The sequence below is a fragment of the Antedon bifida genome, chromosome 10 (genome assembly GCF_963402885.1).
Source record: "Antedon bifida chromosome 10, ecAntBifi1.1, whole genome shotgun sequence".
Classification (NCBI taxonomy): Eukaryota; Metazoa; Echinodermata; class Crinoidea; order Comatulida; family Antedonidae; genus Antedon; species Antedon bifida.
In genome coordinates, this window is record NC_136235.1 from 12,515,971 (window position 1) to 12,534,639 (window position 18,669).

The 18,669-nt window shown below is 35.0% G+C and overlaps 1 protein-coding gene across 3 annotated transcripts; it reads right to left on the reverse strand.

Moving 5' to 3' along the window:
* Positions 1–1,390: 1,390 nt before the first annotated feature.
* LOC144853675 (alpha-2,8-sialyltransferase 8B-like) lies at positions 1,391–13,308 on the reverse strand. 3 transcript variants are annotated; one of them, XM_078711443.1, is made up of 5 exons: positions 11,536–11,609; positions 9,052–9,165; positions 3,046–3,150; positions 2,161–2,679; positions 1,391–1,695 (listed from the first exon to the last, which is right to left on the reverse strand). In XM_078711443.1, the coding sequence occupies exons 1-5, from the start codon at positions 11,538–11,540 to the stop codon at positions 1,449–1,451; spliced, it is 990 nt and encodes a 329-aa protein (XP_078567569.1). In that variant the 5' UTR covers positions 11,541–11,609; the 3' UTR covers positions 1,391–1,448. The 3 variants fall into 3 exon arrangements, with proteins under 3 accessions (XP_078567569.1, XP_078567568.1, XP_078567570.1); XM_078711444.1 differs by lacking the exons at positions 1,391–1,695; positions 2,161–2,679; positions 3,046–3,150 and adding exons at positions 6,552–6,834; positions 8,045–8,563; positions 13,224–13,308 and having other exon boundaries at positions 11,536–11,616; XM_078711442.1 differs by lacking the exons at positions 9,052–9,165; positions 11,536–11,609 and adding an exon at positions 4,563–4,739 and having other exon boundaries at positions 3,046–3,153.
* Positions 13,309–18,669: the final 5,361 nt, after the last annotated feature.

Genomic DNA, 18,669 nt, shown 5'->3' on the forward strand with positions numbered 1-18,669 from the left:
CAGTAGGCCTAGTCTAGTAAGAATGCAAAGACTATATGCATTTTTTTCTTATTTTATCCGAGAGAAATAAGATTGAGTTTTAAATTAGACTTATTTTCTCTATGAATCAGTTAAACAAAGAAAATGAAATATTTAAACATGAGGGATTTCCTTAAATTCACCCTAAACTGTTGTAATATAGGCCTCTGTTCACAGTGTCTTACAATCGTAAAGGCTGCTACACACCATCCATACAATACCAGGACGATAACGACCGTCGATACATTTCTTAAGGCCAACTCAGACAGCGTCATAAAACGAGGCCAGACGAGTCACCTCGTCGGGAAAAAATTTAACATGTTTAAAATTCTTTCAACGACCTAAAAACTACTAGGCTACTGAATCTAGCATATGAGCGGGACAACATTATAGACAAAAAAGGTTTTTCAGTTTTACAAATCAATCTCCGTCATCCACCGCCTTCATATGAACATAAGCATAAATATACACATTTGATATAAAACCCATATTTTCACGATATCTCTTAAAAATACCCAAATGAACACATTGCATTTTCAGTGTACCATGTATAACAGCTTCCACTCCTAAACTAATAATCCATTTATTTGTGACAAACCCTGTGTTTTCATACCCAATGAACACATTGAAAGTATTTCCAGAGATCACATACCATGTATAACAGGTGAAAACGTAATTTAAGTCACACTTGAGTGATTTTTGTTTAAAAAAATCACTTTTTTTGGGAAATTTAACCTTTCTATTGTTTTTATGAACCACGAACAATATTAATTAACATATTGACTAAAATGTATATGTGTAAGTTAGAGATATAGTCTGTTAGTGGAGATGATCCGCTGATGGACTGGAATGAAATCAATAAACGTAGTACGGTACTATGCATACCGTAAAACCTCGAAAAGAAGTCCTCCCTCGAAAAGTTGGTTTTATATAATATACTAATTTGCATATTTTGCTCATTTTCATATGGAGGCGGTGGATGACAGAAGGTTGATTTGTTGTGTGTGGTCAGGACAACATATATATTCATTTAAAACCGAAAACCATTTGCCTACCATTTTGTCCCAGTTCAACATATTGTTGAACTAGACTCAGTAGCCGACTGTATGGTGCAATACGACAGCACCGACAAATCAAGACGCTTCGGGTCTTGACGTACGACGATGTCTGATTGGGCCTTTACATAAAACAAAGAAATGTGAACAATTTTCATTCTAAATCTATAGTCCTACTTTATTTTACCAGATAACTTCAACTTTAAGGAATAAATTATTTTTATTTTATAAGAACTAAATCACACTGTATAAGATATATTTGTTAATACACCAGATAGTCGATAACGTTTATACTACTGTGGCATATATTAGGTTTGATTTCATTTTTAATTTCGTTTGTACTAAAACGTGTCAGAATAGAATAAACAATGGTTATTAATTACAATCGTCTGTTATCACTCTGATAACGCCTGTTTTGTTGAGTGTTGTTAATGTTTTATATTCACTGTTCATATCATGACTATTTTTAAACGAAAATTGATCGTAGTAATGGTAGGTTAATTGACGACCAGATGGTGATGTTGAATATGGATAAAATCCATAAAGAGTTATGTTTCTACAAAACGTTGCAGCAACAGAGAACATCATTAACCCGGATGAAGCACGTTTTATCTTCCAGAACCTAGAATATAAATTAAAGTGCATTAGTATTGCCTGCCGATTCATCAGTAAGCCTTCATATAGCATTATAATATTACTGACTTTAACAAAAGTACTAATTATTCTATTGCCTAGAGTTCATGTCATTGGCCAACATCTAAACTTAGTGAAACTGAATGGAAGGAATGTATATAGGCCCTATTACGGTCAGGTTACAATGAAAGAGTGTCTATTTACTCGTTTGATACATTAAGAAATATGACATTTAAAAGACCATAAAATCATTTCGAGTTTTGAGGATATCTTCAAAATACTATATGAATCCAAAGGCAAATCACTGAATAAAATGGCAATGCTTTGAGTAACCGTGGCTGGATCATTTCAATGGGGAAATACAAATAAAATAACCAAAAAGCTCTCAATTAAAAGACAACGTAACATCAAGGAAGGAAATGTGGACCTTTCGGATGACACTAATCCTACTTACCCAGTTGTTGACATTTTTCCAGTAGGAAACCCAATTCGTAGAGGCAATGACACATTTTTGACAAATTCTGATAACTTATAATATTTTTTTTGACGGCTACTTGGAGTGAAAACTTTTGAAAACCATAGTATAGTATTCTTAGTAAGTCTTTTAAATTTCTTCAAATATGTAGGAAGACATGTAGCATTTTCGAGGCACATATTAATTTGACTGACTAAAGCACTGTTAATAGACATCAAGCTTGTCTTTGTACCAACATCATTCTCAAAGCCTTCGGTTGGAGCCATGTTGTTTCTTATAACAAAGTCATGTTCGTCAATTTCTTTGCCACAATGACTATGTTTTAACACTCCTGAATTGCCTACAATAGCGCATGTGTTGTATGTCCCTAAAGGAGGAGAGTCTTTGGGACGAGTCTTTTTATTGTACCAATTTTTAAACATGTCACTACGTAAATTTCCATCATAAAGTAGAATACACAACTTGGCGTCAAACCGCCTATATTTCACTATCTTCTGTCTGTTGAAATAGAAAAAAATTGTTTTCTTTATAGAATGGTCACAATATTTCTCATTGTACATGATTTGCCGTCAAAATTTCAATATTTTGTAATTTTCTGCCTGTTAATAATGTCTTTTAAAAATATTTTATCACAAAATCATGCGTAGTGACGATATTCAATATTGTGGCCGAAAACAGTTTTCTAATTGTTTAGTGAATTTCTATTGTGCCCGAAAACTAATTGTTTAGTCATCGAATTTCTGTTATTTATTTATTTTATTATACCTTATTTATAGAGGGTGACCCTAAACAGCGTATGCCGACAATCATTAGGCCTATGGTTATATTATTCTACTGTAATGTTTAGTTTACAAAATATCTTACTTGAACTTTGCAAGAGCTTGTTGGTTAATATGTCTACTGAACTTCTCTGAGAGACTTAGTTCCCTGTGTGTGCTGAAATTTGAATTGTCGTCACCTAATACCAGCCTACTGGAAAAAAAACCCGGAAAAAGTGGTGTTTATTTTTTGCTGAGTGGAAAGAAGGGGAAGTTTGATATTCAAATCATATTAGTATTGTAGTAAATACCATGTATACAGTAAATGTTTAATTTTGCTAACAAGTTCTCAAATGAATGTTTTTTTTATTTTTTTTAAATGAAAAGCACCAGAAAGAGATAGGAAAGAAGAATTGTAGCTGAAAAATAGAGAAAATAAATGATAGGCCTTGGCCTATTTATTTCCTCCACGCGGTTAACGCATTGCTTTTAGGTGTGGTAAATGTTAAGAATAAAATCTCTATGAATAACGACACCTTTATATTGATTTCACTCGCAAAACAGGCCAAAAAACAAAAGAAATAAAACAGCAATTATAGAATCTTGGTAAGAGAATTAACCGAGTTGAAAAGGGAAATCATTCAGACAATAACGGTGCAGCAGGGTACAATACATGACAAGGAATTTATGGGGCATGCATGCGAAAACTGGCTTAAGGCTATTGTACTATTGTATCGTAAAGATTAGTATTTTTGTTTCTCTTTTGTGGCGTAAACACTACTTATATTCACAAAAAAATCAACCTGAGTTTTCGGCATGTATTGAATATAGGACTATTCCATTATTATTTATAGGGGTGTTAGTCAATATGTTGGGTTGGGTGTGCCAGGCTTGTTGAGGCTTATATTGTTCGTGTCATTGTGCCAATTGTTTTGTATTTCACTGTGTTTGAGAAAAACAAACTATGCTTGATCATTAAATAATTAATATGGATGTTTCAATCATCAAAATATGCCTTATATTAAAATGACCATCAAATAAATGGAAGGTTTATTCCAGAGTACAGGACCTGGATGTGGTAGATGGACACTTAACAGTAAACCACAGTAAGAATTTTGTTGATCCAATAACAGGAGTCCACACTCAAAACATAGAATCCTACTGGAATCGTGAAAAATTAAAGTTAAAAAGAATGGGTGTAAACGGGAATGGTTACGGAATACCTTGACGAATTTATGTGGCGAGAAAGATATGGCATAATATAAATTAAACAGATTAAGTAAGTTAAAATAGTATATGTTCCTTGTGCCTTATTAAATAATGTTAAAGTTCTTGTGCCTTATATTTGAATAAAGTTTGAAGAATGTATCTTTCGATCTATCGATTTTTTTCTTGTTATTTGTAGAGGCTACTTGATTTAACTGTTGATTAAAAAAACAACATGTTAGGGCCTATATAGTGTATGTCTCTGTACACGAAACCAACTTGCTATAAAAACAGTCTGCTTTTCGGTATTATCGCCCTATTCCGTGTGCAATTGCAATTAAGTTACAAACTTTACATAGACTTCTATACTCATACAAAATTATACAAAAGAGCAAAATGATAGGCTCTACCACTTACGTCATATTAAAATCTGCCGTTCTTCTTTCAGTGCCATTATCGCCCTTTTCCGAACGCGTATAAAAATGCTGCACGTTGCTTTGATTGGATATAATACATATGATTAAAAATGAATAAACTGACAGAATGGACAGAACACCTTTTAATAAATAATTAGTAGTCATTCTGTGATAAGTCCCATCTGAGACTTTTGGAAAAAATAAAATGTCTGATGTTTGAAATTATAGAAGGCGCTATAATACAATTCATAGATGGCGCTATTCAGCTACATTCACACTTGTTCCATTTCCATGGATAGATGATGTCACTGAATGGTACAGTGTGAATGTACTGTAATCCTACACAATAATTCTATTGATTAGGTATATTTTGTAATCACCTCCTGTTTGCTAATGGTTGAATACATTTAAAAAATTGATTTCACCAATTCGCAAAGCCTTCGGTTGGTGCCACATATTTTTAGCCTTAACTGATAGTTCCCATAGATTGTGGATTATCCCAGGGAAGAGTGACATTTCACTCTTTCCTGGTTATCCTCAAAATGTTTTTAAAACAATCAAAAGTAGACATTTGCTATTGCGGGAAATGTCTTTTTTTAAAATTTAAATAAAAACGTACCTGTATCCCCCCATGGTTAACGCATTGCTTTTAGGTACGTGGATGATGATAAATAATGAAATAATTTCTATGGAATAACGACACCATATCGATGGCACTCGACCGTATCAAACGGTTCGTCCAAGAGCCATGGCACTAAAACCCCGACTAAAACTTAAAACAGAAATAAGAGAATAAGATTTACATGTGTAGGCATGCATTCGTTTTGATAAAGTTATTAAAAAAAGACAAAAGTAATAATTTCACTTTTAAATTTAACTAGTAAATGATTATTATGTGACATTTAAAATGACATATTCAACAAAAGAAAAAAATGTTCACGGGAGACAATATAATATCTAAGGCCTAAATTTATTCCGACGAATTTATTTTAACTGTAACATTTCTTTAATATTAAAGTTTAGATTAGGTGTTCTTGACCACGAAATTGGAAAGAGGAAAGAATTTGTAAACTTTATAACAATACTTTAGTTGAAAACGAGATTCATTTTTATTACAATGTCCTTTATATAATAATTTAAGAAAACAATTTCTTCCATCTTTTTACTTCAAATTTCCTTCTGTTGAAAATTTTATTTTATTAATGTCAAGTAAAAAAGAAAATATTTATTCTTACCTTGCTAAGTACATTTACTTTGCTTATAAAGAGAAAACATTATTTAACGCACACATATGTTTAAGTTTATTTTATTGTTTATATTTACATTGATGTATTCGGGCCAATGGCCTATATATAATAAATGGCCTAGGCAATGCTCCTAGGAAAGAAAGAAAGTAACGTCGTCCTCTGAATTTGCATTCAAGTTGAAATACGTCACACATTTTGTCGGAGATTGAAACCAAAATCAAACTCATATGACCACTGGTTGTCAGGGGTATTTGAGTTTCAGTGTAAGCAATAGACTGTTACCAATATCCCTATTCTCAACACGTGTACACCACTTAAAGATGTATTGTCCCCCAAAAACATGAAAAATGAAGATTAATTAAATCAGACTTTGAATATGTTATTTTGTAGTTTTAATAAAGTTAATCACTTCCGTAGAAAAAAAACCCGAAAAAATAAATGTTTTCACTTATAAAATGACAAAATAAATGGTTAAATTCAACTAAAAACTCATTGGCTGGCAGCCAATTTGACCATTTTTTGCTTTAAATTACATTTTTTTCAGGTAAATACACTTTTTTTCGATCCAATTTTTGGTCAAAGTGGATAACTATTAGGTTACATTAAAATGGAATATTCAACAAAAATTATTTTTCAGGGGGACAATACATCTTTAAAATATTGAAAGACATAACGTCATGCACACTTTATACAGGATTTTTTTTTTAAGCAACATGAGAATTGACGTTGATGGTTTTCTCGACTAACTGACATTGACTATAGTAACTAAAAGGGTTTCCTTAATTGCAATCGTTTGTTATCACTCTGATAACGCCTGTTTTGTTGAGTTTTGTTAATTTTTTATGTTCACTGTTCATATCATGAGTATTTTTAAATGGAAAATTATCGTAGTAATGGTAGGTTAATTGGCGACCAGATGGTGATGTTGAATATGGATAAAATCCATAAAGAGTTATGTTTCTACAAAACGTTGCAGCAACAGATACCGTCAGTAACCCGGATGAGGGATGATTTAGCTTCCAGAACCTATGGGAAGATAAACATGTATACTAGTATTAAATGCTCATTGTCATGGAATTAGGATGGTGGTAAGATGTGTAGCGCATGCTGCCTTGATGTCCAAGTCAAGACCTGGCCTCAGCAGACTTGTTGATTCAGTGAATGAAGAAGGCGTATCGCATGGTCTAAAATGAATGCGAAAAAGACCAAAGACATTTCAGTTTCTTGGCAAGTGGCAAATGAAAAGAACATAGAAATAAGTGGATCCGCACTTTGGAGGAGGTTGACAATTGCATGTACATTGGTTCCAGGATACAAGGAGATGGAGATAACACCAAAGAAATCAGAAGCAGATTGGCCATGGGATTGCAAGCTCTCGCTGGGATGAAAAAGCTGTGGCGTGGACAAGACAAAGTGACCAAGCTGCCCATTCTCAAAGCATGTGTCTTTCGAGTGGCTACATATGCCTGCGAGACATGAGTACTACGCAAGAGAGGGATGAAAAATTCATCACAGCCTTTGAAAACAAATGCTACCGAAGAATCTTGCGAGTCCCATGGACTCAACACCACACAAATGATAGCATAAAAGAGGAGCTTAGAGTATCAAATGATTGGTTGCTTCAGTATGTTAAAAAGCAGAAATTGTGCTATTTTGGTCACATTAAGCGGCAAGATGGAATAAAGAAGGCTTATATTCCAGGGAAGAGAAGAATAGAAAGACCAAGATGCAAATGGGAAAAGACTATAGCAGATTGTTTGGCTCTATTGAGCAAGCAAGTAGGATTAAGACAGGAGATGAAGAGAATACTGTTAGAGAAGCCACGTTCTGATCAGAATTTGCTTTGACGACGACGATAACAGGGAACTCTGGAGAACAAATCATCACAGGAAAAGACGATTTTTTCTCCAAAAAATAATATGAAAACATTAATACGTATGCGCATTAGTCAACCATTTTGATTCGCACAAATAAATTCGCCTAATAGAAAACATTCTATAAGATTGATTCAATATTTAATATTATATATATATTTATATTTATACCTCATGTGTTTTTGCTGCATGAGCTTTGAGCATTTGCTGCAGTTATTTGTTTATTTAAAATGAGTTAAAATGAATGGAAAGCGCCGCCTAGTTAAAGTTTGACTTTTAAGAAAACTGACCCTTAAAAACCATAATTAGTTTCTTTTCTCTCAAATAAATAAAATCTGTTGTATGACCATTTAAACACTTACCAAGTTGTTACGATTTTTCCAGTAGGAAAACCGATTCGTAGAGGTAAGGAAGAGTTTTTGACAAATTCTGCAAAATTGTAATACTGCTTTTGACTTTTAGATGGAGAGAAAACTTTTGAAAACCACAATATAGTGTTATTAGTAAGTCTTTTAAATTTCTTCAAATATGTAGGAAGACACGTAGCATTTTCGAGGCACATATTAATTTGACTGACTAAAGCACTGTTAATAGACATCAAGCTTGTCTTTGTACCAACATCATTCTCAAAGCCTTCGGTTGGAGCCATGTTGTTTCTTATAACAAAGTCATGTTCGTCAATTTCCTTGCCACAATGACTATGTTTTAACACTCCTGAATTGCCTACAATAGCGCATGTGTCGTATGTCCCTAAATGAGGAGAGTCTTTGGGACGGGTCTTTCGATTGTACCAATTTTTAAACATTTTACTATGTAAATGTCCATCATAAAGTAGAATACACAACTTGGCGTCAAACCATCTGTATTTCACAATCTTCTGTCTGTTGGAAAAAAAAAAATTTTTCTTTATAGGATGGCCACAATATTTCTCAGTGTAGTTTTCTGCCTCTTAAAAATGTCTTATTATTTCAATATCTTATCACAAAATATGCACAGTTAGTTACATCTAAAATAGTTTTTAGAACTATATTTTTGTTTTTAAATTATGCTGCGAACATAATATTACATAATGAAATACCGGCTAATTCGCAGGATATAATTCGTTGTTTAAGGCTTAAATAAAAACGCTGAACAACTACAAGACATAGGTGTTTTTATACAACATCAGGACACAGCAATTCCAATACAAGCAAGGCAATCTATCATCTTAGATTCACAGAGATAAATATTATAATTATTTGTTATACTGTATATATTTATATACCGTATTCAATTATGTCCGAAAACAGTTTTCTCATTTTTTAGTGAAATATTTTTCTATTATTATATTTATATTAATGTCATGTTTAGTTTTAACAAAATATCTTACTTGAACTTTACAAGAGCTTGTTGATTAATATGTCTATTGAACCTTTCTGATAAACTTAGTTCCGTGTGTGTGTGTGTGCTGAAATTAGAATTGTTGACACCTACTACCAGCCTACTGAAAAAAATCGGCAAAAGTGGTGTTTATTTTTGGCTAATTGGAAGGAAGGGGAAGTTTGATTTTCAAATCCCTAGCATATTAGTATTGTAGTAAAATACCATGTATAAATGTTTAATTATGCTAGACTACCACTAGGAAATGCTTAACCTTAATGTGGGTTATTCTCAAATGAATGTGTTTTTTTAATGATACAGATTGGAAAGAAGAATTTTAGCTGAAAGACATATAGCGTTGTAAATCATGGAGAAAATAAATGTGTATAGGCCTAGGCCTATTTATTTCCTCCACGCGGTTAACGCATTGCTTTTAGGTATGGTAAATGATAAGATTAAAATCTCTATGGAATAACGACACCTTTATATTGATGGCACTCGTGAAACAGGCCAAAAAGACTTTGAAACAGCAATAATAGAATTTTGGTGAGAAAATGAGTGGAAATCATTCAGAAACAATGCATAACGTGTAGCAGCTCTAGGGTTAGAAATGAAAAGGAATTTCGACTGTAGTTACATGGGGCATGCATGTGGAAACTGGCTTTAATAATGGAAAACTATTGTTGCGTTAAGATGACGTTTTTTTCTCTCTTTTGTGGCGTAAATACTATAATCGTACATACTCCAACATATCAATGTCTAGGACATTTCAGAGCAAGATCAGGAAGAATGGCTTTACAGTCCACTCGACACCGGAAAATACCATTCGCAGGTACTTGTTACGCTCTCCTATAAAGACAAACAAGACATTTACACTGTGTATAGACGTAGGCCTACCACTATCAATGTCAAGACTGCTCACAATCCATCGAAAGGTCGCTCATCACCAAGGTTACCGAACATACAAAAAGGGATAACTCCTGTCGTCGGGGCTCATAACATTTCAATCAAGCACAATTTATTATTTAGGCTAGGCAATCTTAGCTGAAAAAAAAACCAGCCCAAAGCGAAACCAATTACAAACAGAGATTTTGCGATGGAGGAGATCACTCATCCCGAGGATATGCAAATTAGCCTAAATATGCAAATTAGGGTGAAATTACAGGGTTACCATATCTCCACAAAATACTAGTCCGAGAGAGTTTTACAGTCGTCATATATCTCGAAAATCACTGATGTTAGAGAGTTGAACTTTTTTCACAGACATATTCAGAATGTACATATTTCTATTTGCTCGACACTCGACCCTATTTCTCAATACATCTAGTTAATTAAAATGTCTGTAGAGACTATATGTTCTTCCCTCTAATGAATCTAAGTTACATGAAATATGCAAATTAGGGGGTGAAATTACAGGTTCCGATATGTCGAAACTGCTAAAGGCTAGAGAGTTGAAAACTTGCTCAGAATGTACATATTGCTCTAATGAGACATTTGACCCTTGACCCCATTTCTCATTGTTTGCATACATAATGCGACTAAAATGTAGGCCTATAGACTTTGTGTTGGCCTCGGATACAGATTTTCTATAGTCGGCATAGGACCGTTTAGTAATTCCCAAAATCACATCTTTGTCACACACCTCGAAAGTATGCAAATTAGTAGTACAAATTAATAAGTTAACTCTCTAGCATTAGCGTTTTTCAAGATATGAGAACACTGTAATTTCACTCCATAGATTAAATATTTCATGGTGCGTGACAAAGGCGTGATTTTGGGAATTACTAAATGGTCCTATGCTGGCTATAGAAACCTGTATGCGAGTCATTTGAGTCCAAAACAAAGTCTGTGCAGACATTTTAGTTACATTATTTTTGTAAAAAGTTTCATTATAGCAAATAGAAATATGTAAATTCTGAATACGTCTGTGATCAACTCTCTAGCATCTGGTTTTCGAGATAAAGGACGACTGTAATTAACCCTCTTATTTGCATATTTCATTTGTACTACAAATTTGCATACTTTTGAGGTGAATTTTACGTGCGATGGTACCATTTCCGGCCATCTAGTGCTGTCAGTGAACTAAATTCGCTTCTTCACGCGCCCCAGTGTGCAAATACTTCGTGTCCGAACCCCACCCTCCAGGTTGGTAACTATGGGTTCAAACATCAGGTATGTGACATTTTCTTTTTGCCTGTGTGATCCAGTTGAATTGAACACTATAAATCGTATTTACTTTAGCTATTGTGCATTATTTTTTTCAAAATAACCAAAAAAAAAACCCCCAAGGCTATCAAAACGAGCTACTTTTCGGTTTTATCACCTACTCAGTCTTTGACTACGAACATCAAGAAGACGGCTACTTCGTGTCCTCTGAGGATAATAAATCTTACGTAAACTATCCTTAATTGCTTTTTAAAGCGATCCATTACAATACATTAAAATTCATACTTGTACAAAGATAAAAAAAGGTACAGTAGGCTCTACCACTTACGTCATATTTAAAGCTGTCGTTCTTCTTCCAGCGTCATTGCCCTTTTTCGAATGCGTATAAAAGTGCTGCACGTTGCTAAAGCTTTGATTTGAAATAATACATATGATTAAAAACGAATAAACTGACAGAATGGATAGAATACCTTTCAATAAATAATTAGTAGCCATTCTGTGAGTCCCCGGTAGACTTTGCTGCAGGGAAAAATAAAATATCGGAAGGTTCTAACTGTAGAAGGCGCAATAAAATTGTGAAAATTACATCAATCCATAGAGGGCACTATTAAAAATAAAAACATAGTTTGCATCTATTAAACATTGGTACCAGTATAATATAGACCAACCCAATGAAAAACATTGGTACCAGTATAATATAGACCAACCAAATGAAAAACATTGGTACCAGTATAATATAAACCAACCCAATGAAAAACATTGGTACCAGTATAATATAGACCAACCAAATGAAAAACATTGGTACCAGTATAATATAAACCAACCCAATGAAAAACATTGGTACCAGTATAATATAGACCAACCCAATGAAAAACATTAGTACCAGTATAATATAGACCAACCAAATGAAAAACATTGGTACCAGTATAATATAGACCAACCCAATGAAAAACATTGGTACCAGTATAATATAGACCAACCCAATGAAAAACATTAGTACCAGTATAATATAGACCAACCAAATGAAAAACATTGGTACCAGTATAATATAAACCAACCCAATGAAAAACATTGGTACCAGTATAATATAGACCAACCAAATGAAAAACATTGGTACCAGTATAATATAAACCAACCCAATGAAAAACATTGGTACCAGTATAATATAGACCAACCCAATGAAAAACATTGGTACCAGTATAATATAGACCAACCAAATGAAAAACATTGGTACCAGTATAATATAGACCAACCCAATGAAAAACATTGGTACCAGTATAATATAGACCAACCCAATGAAAAACATTGGTACCAGTATAATATAGACCAACCCAATGAAAAACATTGGTACCAGTATAATATAGACCAACCCAATGAAAAACATTGGTACCAGTATAATATAGACCAACCCAATGAAAAGCATTGGTACCAGTATAATATAGACCAACCCAATGAAAAACATTGGTACCAGTATAATATAGACGTGACCAAACCAATGAAAAACATTGGTACCAGTATAATATAGACCAAACCAATGAAAAACACCTTATGGCCGACATTTTTTTCTAGCGGCTCTCTCTATAGATCCGCCTACTTTAGAGGTCGTAGAATATTGGGATATATTGTTATATTTATCGGGATATTGTTTATGTTTATTGACCAAAACGGAATTTCGGGAGACGATCGTATTCGGAAGACTAGCATCTTACATCAGGGGGTTACCTCCCTGGTATAATTATACTCCCTCCATGTATCGGGGAGGTATAATTATATATATATATACTATAATTATATAGTCTCCTTTTTCGTATCGTAGTCTCCTTTTTCGTAAGAGTCGATCCCCTTTTCGTACGCAGGGACAGGCTCTCCCTTTTCGTATAGTGGGCTCTCCCTTTCCGTATAGTGGGTCTCCCGTAGTTGGGTCTCGCGTCTCTGGTCTTCCGGGTCTCTAGTTTCGAAACAACCCATCTGAACCTACGGATTTGCTGTAAAAGGCCTATAATCTTTAATTTTTACCTATCCAATATGTAAAATTACTTTTCACGGTGACACACTTATATCTTTAATGGGACTCACAAACGAAACATAGCTACTGATTTTTTCACGCTGCTGCTCTAGCCCTCTACGTCACAAGAGATGACTGATTTATTAGATGAAAGCAAGCAGCAGTTATAGTACTAGACACTGACATTTTTGCGAAAAACGATTCTCGACTATAATTTATAGGTACCAGCTGCTGGACCCAAAAAACATCTGGGAAAAGAGTCTAACGGTTGAACGACAAATCCCAAAGCATTTCTGGTATTTATGAGTCCCATGATATTATATACAATACTGTAATTCGCTGTCATTGAATTATCAAAACAGTCCATGATTGAAGTATCTAGGTGTGATGAAGTGACCCCCAGACTTGACCTTAGCAATAAAATAAACTAAATTGAGTCTGTGTTTCTTATCAAAGTTATTCACTTCTGTAACAAAATTCACATATAAACAGAGAAAATTAGAAACGTTTAATTATAACTCAAAAAAATCTGACAGACAATTTAAGTATTTTTTGCTTTAAATTACATTTTTTTTCAGGTAAAATAACTATTATGTGACAATAAAATGACACATTCAAAAACAAATTTGAAATAAAAAATATTTTTCAGATGGACAATATATCTTTAAAACTGTTACGTCAATAATAGACCGGCGGCCAAGCGCATTTCGATCAAGCGAACAAGGTACCAATATCCGAGTACAGGAATATTTATAACGTAACACAATATATCAATATATGGACGTCTGCCGGGGTCCCCCTGCTGGGTGTGCCCCCTGGAGCATCAAATAAGGGTCAGAAAAATGGGCTAGATCATGTTTTGGAGGTACCACATAAAAGCAACTTAGAATTAACAAACATACTCTACTAAGTATAAAAAGTGCATTGCCAGACAAATTATCCACTGTATTAGCGCCGCCAGACACGCCCAAAAGGGTCACTAAATTTGGGCTAGATCATGTTTTGGAGATACCAAATAAAATCAACTTAGAATTAACAAACATACTCTACTAAGTATAAAAAGTACATTGCCAGACAAATTATCCGCCGTATATGTCCCGCCAGACACTCCCGAAAGTTTCCCCCTGTTAACACCGTGATATAATTGGGCAAAAATAAATATGGAAAGTACCACATGAAACCAAGTTTAAATGACTAGGTACATTTAACAGAGTACAGAATTACCCCTGCCAGACAAATTATCCACTGTATTAGCCCCGCCAGACACACCCAAAGGGGTCCTAAATCAGGTAACGGAGATACCAACAAACAAACACACTCTATTCTAAACACACTAGTATTTAGCCAAATTATTTGCATGATCTGCACGAGGCCTTCATAACACCCCCTCCCTACATCCATAACAAAGGGGTCCCCAGATTTGGGCTAGATCAAACATTGGATACAACATAAAATCATCTTAAAATTAACAAAGTATAAAAAGTATTTTGCCCGACACATACCCACTGTATGACTTGTCATAGGCCTATACAGTATTCACAAAATGTTTTCCCTGTGAACATTGTGATAAATTGGGCTAAAATACAGTACATGAACCATGTTTAAAATGAAATGATTACGGTAGGTGTACCTACATTCACAAAGCAAGCAATAACGCAATGACCCTGTCAAATGTTAATATGCGTAAGGCCGGCCAGCGGCAGATCGTAGGATAATTATACATAATAAATCAAAATACATTCATTCAAGATTGGACTGGATTAAAAGTTTCTTTCATTATAAATAAAAGTAAATTATTTTGGAAATGGAGGGCCATAGATTTTACATGTCTTCATGATTATTGATATTAATGTCAATTCTCTGTTTCACTCCAAGCAATTTCGAAAGATGAATCGTCATCATCATCGTCATACTCAGCAGCAACATCTGGCTGGACACTTTGGATATTCACTGTAACATCTTCCTCTTCGTGAAAAAGAGAATCTGGCATTGCATGTCCCAAATACCAGTCAGGAATATAGCATCCGTTGCTTTCCTTCCATCCGTAATTGAGAGGATCCAAGCCATGTCCTGGATGTGCAAAGTCGGCATTTCCCCACAGAATGCTAATAAAAATCTTGTTCATCACTGGTAATAATATTGTTAATTAATGCTACTTTGTGTTAATCATCCACAGACAAGAACACTTATAATGAAATACAGTATTGTAGTTTAGGTTGCTGTTATGGATTCATTATTTTCCTTTTTATGAAATAATTTATGATATAGTACCTGATCCATTCTCCCTGTCATCTGACACAGTTTTATGAACCTGGCATCATTGACATCTTTGACATCACCCTTTAAGCCATACATGGAACAGACAAACTCTTCTGCTATTCTCTGGTCTGGTTCATCGTCAGAAGCCAGTCTACTGAAGAAATCAATTAATGTTCCTTCTGTGTCTTTTATTTTAAAAGTACTTCAAAGGGCTTCAATTTTCCTTTCCTGTAGAAAGCAGTGGTAAAGTCAGAACCAGTAAATGAATGTAGGCCTGACATGGCTGCAGCTAATCCATTATGCTTTGATTCTAGGGCGGTAACAATGCTGCTGACATTAATCAACCGACGGCTGTTGCCCGATCCTCAATCCATAATAATGTGCCTATACGATTGAGGTCTGTAACTTGTTAGTTCTCTTCCTAGCATTCCTATGAGGATAACTAGGACATCGGTATCAGAGGCTCTAATGATTATATTTCCAGTGGTACCAGATGCACGGAATGCAATGAGAGTATCTGCTTCCTCATGATTACCCTGGAGATTAGCTGGATACCCAACATCCATCTTCAAATCAAGCTTATTAAAGGAGAGACGGATGCAGTTGCCACCATGGGACACAACCAGCGTCTTGTTTGATAGAATGGAACCATAATGATTTTCTTGCCATTCTTTCAGGAGAAACATTGCCAACTGATCCTTAAACATCCCATTTTGTAGTAACTCCTGACATCCCTCTGTAGGTGCTTGCTCTGGACCAGCAATGACAAATGGATGGTCATTTGCTCCACGTAGTCTTCTCTCACTCCCCTTCAGCGACATAGGACGATATGTATCGAATAATACATGGATTTTATTGCCTCGGCTGCTACATACATTTAATTGGATATAGGAGTGTCCTAGCAAGATTTCCATAGGATTTTATTTTCCCAATTGCTGATAGAAATGAGTGGATCAAGAGTCCACCATCAATCAATGTCACATCAATCACTGGAAGTGGTGTTTCTGTAAATCCATCTTGTAGTGTCTCAAGCTTGTTGAGGAGCTTGCTCTTGTCGGTTTTTAGTCCAGTCCCATCAGAATGTGTGGTAGACAGAGGATACTCCGTAATGGGGAATGTCATCACATGTCTTAGATTAAAATTAGTCTTCTTTGATATTATGACAAGAATTCAAATAAATGCATCTCTGAGGCTCTCAGCAGGTTTTCCTTTTGCTTTTGGATGCCTCTTCTTTGAATTTTCCTGTGCAAAGTTTGATACTTTTCTCCTTTTGATGGGTTTTATGAACCTTTCGGCATCAGCCACACATTCCTCTTGAAATTGCCACATGAAGTTTGTTGCCTGAAACAAGGCTCCCTGTCAAATATTGCTGTGTTTCGTGGGAAGCTGCTCTTCCTGTAGCAATGTTCAAGAGGCAATCAGATGTTGATGCTGGTGATGAGAAGGGGTCACACAAATCTGTAACCTTCACTCAGGTTATCTTGACCACAGAGTATCAATTAACACAGTGTATAATGTCCCTATCAAACCTTAATATAAAAGTATTGTATAGTCCTATCCTTTTTTTCAGTTATCCTACAGTATTTCAAATTAATTACGCTCTCTCGGGATCAATGACAACCACAGTGAAGTGCCAGTACCGATATAAGCCCTATATCGGATCATTTTACCCCAGGATTTACTCACCTAAACTATACTGTGAGGTTATTGGCTAGAATTAAACCAGGCCGTCTGTAGACGAAACACAAACTCAGCTCAGGTTCTACAGTTAGTATAGTGTTTAGTTTGATTACAAATACTTACGTATTGTCATCAAGATACCCCTACTTCTAGCTTTGATCTTGGCGCCGCATATTTATTGTTGAATAGTATCTTAAATAAGTCAGTGTCCACAGGGTCGACTTTTCGGGGTGTCTGGCGGGACATATACGGCGGATAATTTGTCTGGCAATGCACTTTTTATACTTAGTAGAGTATGTTTGTTAATTCTAAGTTGATTTTATTTGGTATCTCCAAAACATGATCTAGCCCAAATTTAGTGACCCCTTAGGGCGTGTCTGGCGGGGCTAATACAGTGGATAATTTGTCTGGCAGGGGTCATTATGTACTCTGTTAAATGTACCTAGTCATTTAAACTTAGTTTTATGTGGTATTTTCCATATTTATTTTTGCCCAATTATATTACAGTGTAACAGGGGGAAACTTTCGGGGGTGTCTGGCGGGACATATATGGCGGATAATTTGTCTGGCAATGCACTTTTTATAGTTAGTAGAGTATGTTTGTTAATTCTAAGTTGATTTTATTTGGTATCTCCAAAACATGATCTAGCCCAAATTTAGGACCCCTTAGGGCGTGTCTGGCGGGACTAATACAGTGGATAATTTGTCTGGCAGGGGTAATTCTGTACTCTGTTAAATGTACCTAGTCATTTAAACTTGGTTTCATGTGGTACTTTCCATATTTATTTTTGCCCAATTATATCACGGTGCGGAAACTGTCGGGAGTGTCTGGCGGGACATATACGGCGGATAATTTGTCTGGCAATGTACTTTTTATACTTAGTAGAGTATGTTTGTTAATTCTAAGTTGATTTTATTTGGTATCTCCAAAACATGATCTAGCCCAAATTTAGTGACCCTTTTGGGCGTGTCTGGCGGGGCTAATACAGTGGATAATTTGTCTGGCAATGCACTTTTTATACTTAGTAGAGTATGTTTGTTAAACTAAGTTGCTTTTATGTGGTACCTCCAAAACATGATCTAGCCCATTTTTCTGACCCTTATTTGATGCTCCAGGGGGCACACCCAGCAGGGGGGCCCCGGCAGACGTCCATATATTGATATATTGTGTTACGTTATAAATATTCCTGTACTCGGATATTGGGTACCTTGTTCGCTTGATCGAAATGCGCTTGGCTGCCGGTTTGTTTTTTGTGAGAAATATTTCTTGTTTTATACAGGTACTAGGCCTATCATGTTCTCTCGTATTCTGAATTAACTTCAATTAATATTGATGCAATGTATTATATATTTGATAAACCATGGATGCACCATTCCGTGCCCGAAAGGTGATTTAGTCTTTGAAGAGAAAAAAAGAAACTGAATTCCAGTGGTGTTTTCTCTTTAAATGTAAAAATAGGCGCCCTCACATGGTTGCCTAAAAATAGACATTTCGTCATCAATTCACGTGAGAAATGT